This window comes from Eucyclogobius newberryi, unplaced genomic scaffold, assembly GCF_026437365.1.
Source record: "Eucyclogobius newberryi isolate DKJ021-1_F unplaced genomic scaffold, fEucNew1.0.hap1 SCAF_10, whole genome shotgun sequence".
In the NCBI taxonomy this organism is placed as follows: Eukaryota; Metazoa; Chordata; class Actinopteri; order Gobiiformes; family Gobiidae; genus Eucyclogobius; species Eucyclogobius newberryi.
This window is the reverse complement of record NW_027315724.1, coordinates 23,239,298-23,247,969: the sequence shown is the minus strand read 5'-3', so window position 1 is coordinate 23,247,969 and position 8,672 is coordinate 23,239,298. Positions and strand designations below refer to the sequence as shown.

Genomic DNA, 8,672 nt, shown 5'->3' with positions numbered 1-8,672 from the left:
TTCTGCTGCTGGTTTTTCTTCGTTTTGTGCGTTTTTTTTGGCGGTTGTCAACCAACTAACGGGGCAATACCGCCACCTACTGGACAGAGGGGGCGCGTGCATCATTGACAAGGGTCAGAAGGAGCTATAATCAGAAGGTCTGAAGGGCTCACCAAAAATGAGTCCAATTAAATTATGTCATTTCCCAGAAGAGATTTCAAATGAAGAGATTTTTTTAGAAACACTTTTTGAAAGGAGTATTTTAATACCATTTTAATTTGGCATACAGAATAATTCTGTATATTATCATTTGATCATAATCATACTAATATTTCTATTACATTTGACTCACCAGGAAACACGTTGCATCAGTGAGAAAAAGCAGTTTCTGTTCACTGCAAAGGAAGGATTTCAGCGCTGTGGTCATCTCTACTACAACATCACTCTGTGGTCCTGCTGCTGAGGGAAACTGACACCGCGACTGCAAAACCAAACCAGCAGCAAAAAGAAAACTAAAGGTTGGTGTGAACAGTGCCACATTGAGATCTTAGTTGAAGTACATAATATAAGATCATATTTCCTCTTTTATAGTTTATCTGCTGGTGTCCATAAATAACAAAAAGGAATGGAAACTTTGCAATAAGAGGAAGATACCAGCTTTTTTCTCATTTTATGGGATTTGCGTCTTTTGTACCACGCCTGATATGAACTGCTCCTAAATGCTAATATTGTTGTGTGCAGTCAAAGTAGAGAGCGTTTCCCTGCACAGCTTTGTGTTTAGCAATGTGGTCCACGCCAAAGGACGACTCGTTTATTTTCAACCCCAACATGACACAATCTCAAAGTAAAGTAAAGTATATTTCTTTAATGGAACTGACATTTATGTCATCTTCACAAGTCAAGATCATGTCACGTTATGTCAAGATCACAAGTCAATTTATGAGGCTCTTTATTTCATTGTAACCATGTGTCAAGATTACATACTCATACACCAAGCTATGGTAATGAAAGGTGAAATTTCAAAATTATATTTCAATTGCATTATTACTTGTCTAAATTACACTGACTTGTGTTCTCATATCACACATACTATGCTCAGCTAAAAGTATTTATATATTTTTCAGCTTGTGATTGTTGGCAGACATTTAGCCAAATGTTATAGATGATTGTATTGTATTCAGTTATTTTTAAATCTTCAATAAAATTAATAATGTGTTGCTTGTGTCACTCCATTTGGTTATTATTGTGATAAATGTACATGTAATCAAGTAATAGTGTGATTCTGATTCTGATCTAATGCATCAATGGTATAAGCTCACAGCTCTAATATTACATTTCACAGATTTTATTCCAACGTTACTTGTTTGTGACAATACTGAGAGGCAATTTCACCCTAGGGAGGTTCAGCGCCACAGTGTGTTTTAGGCTCATAAAAATAAAGCAAAGATAGATTATTGAGTTGAAGATAAGGTGCAGCAGAGATGATTACTTTCATGTTTACAGACACACAGCTCTAGCACTACACACAGAGAAGAAGGGTTAGTTAGCTTTTAACTTGCAACTAAATATGTCATAGTTAGTAAAGATTTGCTGAAGTAGATCTTATCCTATTGTCGATATGAAGAAGGAGGCGTGCTGCTGGTGTACATCCCTGACCGCTGGCAGGGACAGCGCTTGCTTTTGCTTGCTGGGTGTACTTATTGGCCTCTACATGCTGGTTGGAGCAGCCATCTTCTCTTTTTTGGAGAGACCGGCCGAGCTTCAGGCCCATCGTCTTTGGAGAAGCAGACTTGAAACCTTCAGTGAGGAGCATAACATCAGCCAGGCAGAGCTTGAGGCCATTTTATACCACTATGAAGAGGCCAGGACAGCCGGAATCAGAGCCCAGCAGGGAAGAGACCTGTGGGACTTCCCAGGGGCTTTCTATTTTGTGGGAACATTAGTCTCAACCATTGGTGAGTAACAGTAGCAGCGCTAAATACAGGCTTTTTAGAGAGGAAAGGGTATAAATTAAAAAATATGCTCTGAGTAAATTAAATTTTACAAGCACATTTATGTGTGTGTATCTAGTATCGATAAATTATCACATTGAAAAGCTGATCAATTTCATTTATAGAATGTCTTTTATTTCGACGATTGCATCAGGTTCTTACAGTTAAATAATAAAATGTTGAATTCTTATGTAAAATGAAAACCAGATTGTTTTGCACATCTCATACATCAAGTTTCCATGTGTCATGTTTATCTATGCACTCTGAGTACTACACTCATGTCCGAGACTGTATAAAAAATGTGTAAAAGGAATGGATCTGGATAAAATTACTAATCTCCCACCAGGGCATTCTGTTATTCTGTCCTTGAGCAAGACACACTTCACCTGCTTTCCAGTGCTTATGAATTTGGAATGAAAACTAAGGGAATTAATATGTGTAATGAGTCCCTCAACCATGTGGTGGCAATATTTGCGTCATTCATTTCTTACATTGATACTGCCCCATAAAGTATAAAAAGACAACCATCTAAAAACATTAAAAACCTCACATTTGAATTCTCTTTTGCAATCTAGGCTTTGGAGTGTCTGCTCCATCCACTGTCGCAGGAAAGGTTTTGCTTGTTTTCTATGGTCTTCTGGGCTGTTCTGCAACAATCCTCTTCTTCAACCTCTTCTTGGAGCGAGTCATCACTTTTTTCAGCATGGCTATCCTCTGGTGCTGCAGAAGGAGGCCCCAGCCCCGCAGACTGCAAGACACAAATAATGAAGACGATGAAAACAACTGGAAACCATCAATACCCCAAGTGACCCTTGTCCTGCTCGTTGCTGTCCTCCTGGTTGCTTGTTGTGCATCTTCTATCTATTCTGTCATGGAGAGCTGGAGCTACCTGGAGTCCTTGTACTTTTGTTTTGTAGCTTTCAGCACCGTAGGCTTTGGAGACTTAGTGAGTGGTCAACGGGAGCAGCATGGGGAGACCCGTGGGTACCAGGTAGCCAACTGTGTACTGATGCTGATGGGGGTGTGCTGCACCTACTCCTTGTTTAACGCCATATCAGTCATCATCAAACAGGGTCTGAACTGGCTATTGAAATGCCTAGATGTCGTGTATAACCGGGTAAAACAGGTCAAATTCAGGCATTTTTTCAGACCGTGCCAAAAAAGACTTAGCAAGCAAACGTTTTATGGGTCAGAGTACAGAAAACCATTGGCTTTTGGGTTTTCCCAGGGTAAGTGCTTTTGTAGTGATGCAAAAGTGGAAACAGTATCTGGTAGAAGTCAAGAGGACAGAGCATGTTTTAAGCAACATGAAAACTCTGTAGAAGATGATGTGTTAAGTATTTGCATTAGACCAACTTAGGATAATAATATCACTGTTGTTTATCAGACCTATTGTTCTATCTTTTAGTATGTTTTGCCAGATGGCTTTCTGTGTAATGAAAAAATATTAATCTTTTTTTTCTTCTTGTTTGAGAAGGTTTTATAAAAAAATTGCCTAGTCTTAATTTTAGTAAACAAGACATGGCTAATAAAACCACTTTGACACAGAGAGTTCTATTCACTGTTGTACAACTTTGTATAAGAAGGTCAGCTTTGCTTTATTCATTTACACAGAGAAGCCTTGTGCAATTAAAACAAACTGAACTAAAATGTGTGCGAGAAGAGTATATGTTTTTTTGTTTGCACTCCAGCCTGCCCTATCAGGCTAACCCCCCCATACCCATTCATCCTCCCCTCCCTCAAATCAACAACACTAACACAAAATAAGAACTATCTTAGTAAATAAAGAATAAGGGAAAAGAGAAGTAAAAATAATCTAAATAAATAAATGATGACTGTGATATATTGAAGTGTAACATAAACATAAAATAAACATTGAAATATGCTCAAGCATATACTAATAATACTGATGATGATGATAATAATAATAATCCAATAATAATAGTATATATTTTCAATCATTAGTAGGAGTCGTATTATTATGAATTATATTTCATACAGTCCGTTTTTGTGCGTAAAATAGAGCCGTGAAGCGGAAGGATACGCGCAGAGAGCAGACGTAGCACTCAGCACCCGGAGTCACAGAGGTCTCTAGCTCCTCTGCGGCAATACGGCGTTATTACACACATTATTGATCACATTTTACAAAACCAACGAGAAACACACCTGAAAATACACGTTGCACATCTAATACAACGCGCTTCTTCGTACAGACGCTAGAGATTTCTCGGAGACTCCACTTCAAACAGGACAATGGTGAGTAGACGAGGCTGTAGCCGTGAATAGCATTAGCCCGCGTTGCCTTACGAGACGCGGTAACGTTAGCTTCCGTGCGATTGTTTCTGCTCTTCCTAATCCTCCCGTTATTAATCATTTAAACACGTCCATCTGTCCCAAATGCCCCTGACCAGGCCCGCGAGCCGCTGCTGTCGCGTGTCAGGGCCACGCGTTGTGCCACAGCGTGAAGACAATGCGTGGAATAATTGATAAGCAGTTGCCCTGTTAATATTGCCTAGTGACGCTGCATTTTATTCATTTTTAAATATAAAAGGATTGTGCTCCGTCAAAGCTCCGGTGATGGGCGGAACCCGTCGAGCGCGAGCACGTTTCACTGTAAACCTCTTTTAGGTCGTGTGCTTGAAATGTGGACATGGGGAATGTAATCATTAAATCATTATTAGTGTTTCACTGTGGTCAAGGTGTGGGCTGTGTAAAAATAGCAGATCGGGTGTTGGGCTCTTGTAAACGCTTTCTGGGATCTGCATATGACATGTCACACAATTAGCACATCCTGTGTCATGTCGGCCTGTGGCGCCGCGCGCAACATTTATACTTCTCTTATCAAATATGAGTACTTTGGATATGGCCATGATGGCGTCTTGCGTCACAACGTTGAGCCGCATTCTGTTGAATGACCCCCCCTTTCCTCCCCCCTCCCCCCGCAGTGAACCACGCGCGTGCAGCAGGCGCGTGCAGCAGGCGGCCAGCGCCCGCAATGCACCCTCCAGATCACTCACGTTAACGCTGAAGGAGACAGACTGTTCACAGAAGCTGCACGTAAAGCTCAACTTTATGGCTGTGCGCGGGTCGCATTAAAGAGCTGCGCAGCAGCAGCTTTCACAGGCCACAGCCTCAGAGTCTGAAAATGCAGCATCTGGATCTTAAACACAAGGAAATTGTTGCACTCATCTCTGTGCTACATTGACGACCCTGTTCGCTTCTCACTAATTATAGCAGCCATGTGTATTCCTGGCTGTGAGTATTTATACCCGCCCCTCACTATACTTTCCCTGTCTGAAGCTGCCATGTGTGGAAGGACTCAAGGGTCTAGAAAAACCTGCTGGATTCATAGTTGAAATGCTGTGCACAATCACTGACAAGTATTTAATACCTATTTATCTGCCAACCATTTATATTGTCTTTTCTTTTGATTCAGGCTGATCAGTTGACCGAGGAGCAGATTGCTGGTAGGTTAATTGTTCAGAGAATCATTTAGTTTTGTACATAAACATGATGTCACAGAACATGTGACATCATGTTTACGTACATGTACATATGTAATAGTACAATGCATCCATTAGTTGTTTTTGTTCTGTGCAGAGTTCAAGGAGGCCTTTTCACTCTTCGACAAAGACGGTGATGGCACCATCACCACCAAAGAGTTGGGAACAGTCATGCGCTCTCTTGGACAGAACCCCACTGAAGCAGAGCTGCAGGACATGATCAACGAGGTGGATGCTGATGGTGAGCAGCAAATACACATGTTTAAGTCCTTTTCTAATCTCACTCCTCGTACTTCAGGAAGCACTTTTCAAAGGTTAAATACAGTGTGTTGTTATAGTTTACATACATGGCTAACATTATATTAAGTTATGTGGAGGCATTGTTATGGTCGATATTCCAATTTTGTTGAATGGTTTTCTGTAATTAGGTAATGGCACTATTGATTTCCCTGAGTTTCTGACCATGATGGCGAGGAAGATGAAAGACACAGACAGTGAGGAGGAGATCAGAGAAGCTTTCCGAGTCTTTGACAAGGTGCTGAACTATTAAAGCTGTGTCATATTCTTTCTTTTTTGCTGACGTTGTTAGTTTGCACATATCATAAGTACAGCTGAAACTCCTGCTCTGTTCTACAGGATGGGAATGGTTACATCAGTGCTGCAGAGCTACGGCATGTCATGACCAACCTCGGGGAAAAGCTGACTGACGAAGAGGTGGATGAAATGATCCGTGAGGCTGACATCGATGGTGATGGTCAGGTCAATTATGAAGGTAAGATGAAGGACAACCAATATGAAATGGTTAAAAGCTCAATTTGTTGTGCTGTGTAGTCATAAAAAAGTAGTAAAAGCAACACAGCCCTGATTTTTGTATATAAATTCACTATTGTTGCAAGCAGAGTTTCATTGAATTGTACTGTAATGAGTACTACAAGGATACATACAATATACAATATACATACTATACAAGGACTTGTTATAAGATATTTCAAGGGACAAGTCTAGTCAAGGTGTCAAGTGTTTTATAACACTACCGAAAAATGTTTTGTTTGTAGTGCTAATGTCTCAGTGTTTGGCAGAATTTTGAATTGTAAATGTCTTGTATGTATTTTAATAAAGACTTTTTCTTTTTTTCAGAGTTTGTCCAAATGATGACTGCCAAGTGAGAAGAGCATTGACGTTTCTATCTATGTTGCTTGTCCTCTCAAGATTGTCTTTTAAAACAAAAAGGACCCCTAACATTTTCAAGTATAGTAATGTGCAATTTATCTTTTACAGCTAATTTAAGGTCTCTGTTTAGCAAACAGCAGAATAGACAAACAAATGGACCAAGATTTTAAAGGGTTGAAGCCCTGTACTTCAGACCAAGAAGCTCCTGAATTATTTAGAGGAAATAGCAACTGAACAGACAGAGAAAGACCCAGGCCACAGTTCCTACAGGACAGATGGTCACCCCCTCTTTGCAATATCAATACAGAATATAGACTTTGTTGCACCAGTGGCAGTAGTGATTCTCCTCATCCTAAATTGGGTTCTTGTTCTCTTCTTGCATGCACCCTTTCTGTGGCGGTCTCTTGTCAGGAGGTGGTTCAGAGCCCGTCAGAACTAGTGGTCAGATTGTGTACACTCTGCAGGTATATACATTACTATATAACTATATCTGTAAAATACATCTAACTATTGAGTGTTGCAAGAGCAAATATGTTTAGGGTGTTTGTGGGTCCTCAGTTGAAAGAGAGCACTGTAAAGTCTTGAAGAGTTTGGACAGACCCATGTCTGCACAGTCTGTCACTCCCTCTGGGGGATGTTTTCTGGCTTTGTGTTGAGCGTTGGGTTTTGGATGTTGGAGGCAGTCGTGTGGGTTGTGTCAAGGTGTTCGTTGTGGAAACACATCAGGACTGCCGTTAATACTTTTGTTCTGCAAACAGATATCCTAATAACATAATATTGATGTACTGCTTTATAACTGTGTTATAAATATATTATATATCTATTCATGACAAACTTTGGTCACAATATGTATATCTCGATATATTAGTGTATTGTAAAGTTTGCCTGTTGTAGTACAACACCTGTGATCAGTTTTTCTTTGGTTTTGAAATGTGCCATAATCCTCCCAAAGGTCTCGATTTTATGCAGGACCTGTAGTTAATTTAAATATATTATAAATAAAATCCAGTAAAAACAGTCATTTGCACTATATGGATATTAATATGGTTTATTCTAAAATACTTTGCTGTTGAAGTAACTTATTTTTATTTTGTGTCCAAGTTCTTTTGTCAAGTGACTGTCTGCTTGCTGTTTATTTCTCAAGAACACATACTGTGTATATACACTATCTTACTGGCCAGGGGGGTCTTTGGGCTATGCAGTAGAAATGGAGTTGCAGTGAAGTTCAGCGTTACAGATATTGGCCATATTATTGTAAACCAAATGTTGGCTAATAGGGTCGCTGTGTGGGGGCTACTTTGACAGTAAGTTATTAAGGACTGTTGTAAAGTTATGGCAGTCTGTATTTTTTCTATATGCACCAATAAATTGACTGAGCTTTACTTCACCTATATTTCCCCATCATGCTTAACCAAAAGTGCATGTCCTCAATACTCTGTTACAAGTGTTGCTTTGAAATGAATGAAAATAAATTAAAGTGTGCTGAAAATTGTTATTTCTTTGTTACATGGAGTACAACAAAAAGTAATGTTTTTTTCATCAAGGGTCACAAACTTTCACCTGAGGCTAAATTTAAATGAACTTCACATGTGAGTGAATGAATATTATTCTATTATAATTTTATTTTTTCAAAGGGCAAATTACTGTGTTATAACACACAAGTACAAGAGCAGCAGTAGAAAAAGAGAAAAAGTATCAGATAATAACTAGTATGCAAAAAATATGAACATATTTTTCAATATACATTACATAAGAAAAAAACTCCAGTCTAAGTATATAACCTGACCTTCACTCACAGATGTTCAGAGCTTTAGAGCAGGTAAGAGCGGTGTAACCTGACCTTCACTCAGATGTTCAGAGCTTTAGAGCAGGTAAGAGCAGTGTAACCTGACCTTCACTCAGATGTTCAGAGCTTTAGAGCAGGTAAGAGCAGTGTAACCTGACCTTCACTCACAGATGGATCAGTCACTGAAGACTCATGGTCCAACACAGATGTGAGAACAGGGACAAGACATCTTCCTCTTTCTCT

The 8,672-nt window shown here is 39.5% G+C and overlaps 2 protein-coding genes across 2 annotated transcripts; both read left to right on the top strand.

Moving 5' to 3' along the window:
* The first annotated feature begins 1,597 nt into the window (after positions 1–1,597).
* Positions 1,598–4,065, top strand: LOC140369565 (potassium channel subfamily K member 13). Its single transcript, XM_072456943.1, has 3 exons — positions 1,598–1,934; positions 2,546–3,087; positions 3,994–4,065. The coding sequence occupies exons 1-3, from the start codon at positions 1,598–1,600 to the stop codon at positions 4,063–4,065; spliced, it is 951 nt and encodes a 316-aa protein (XP_072313044.1).
* calm3a (calmodulin 3a (phosphorylase kinase, delta)) lies at positions 4,050–8,132 on the top strand. The gene is made up of 6 exons (XM_072463628.1): positions 4,050–4,226; positions 5,407–5,437; positions 5,571–5,714; positions 5,902–6,008; positions 6,110–6,245; positions 6,611–8,132. Exons 1-6 carry the CDS (start codon positions 4,224–4,226, stop codon positions 6,637–6,639), a joined length of 450 nt encoding a protein of 149 aa, XP_072319729.1. The 5' UTR covers positions 4,050–4,223; the 3' UTR covers positions 6,640–8,132.
* The last annotated feature ends 540 nt before the right edge of the window (positions 8,133–8,672 follow it).

Excerpts from the sequence above, each read along its gene's own strand:
- LOC140369565 (XM_072456943.1), top strand. The coding sequence starts at position 1,598 with ATGAAGAAGGAGGCGTGCTGCTGGTGTACATCCCTGACCGCTGGCAGG. Across the intron at positions 1,935-2,545 it reads AACATTAGTCTCAACCATTG|GCTTTGGAGTGTCTGCTCCA; the intron begins GTGAGTAACAGT and ends TTTGCAATCTAG. Across the intron at positions 3,088-3,993 it reads TAGATGTCGTGTATAACCGG|AGCCGTGAAGCGGAAGGATA; the intron begins GTAAAACAGGTC and ends TGCGTAAAATAG.
- calm3a (XM_072463628.1), top strand. Across the intron at positions 5,438-5,570 it reads GACCGAGGAGCAGATTGCTG|AGTTCAAGGAGGCCTTTTCA; the intron begins GTAGGTTAATTG and ends TGTTCTGTGCAG. Across the intron at positions 5,715-5,901 it reads CAACGAGGTGGATGCTGATG|GTAATGGCACTATTGATTTC; the intron begins GTGAGCAGCAAA and ends TTCTGTAATTAG.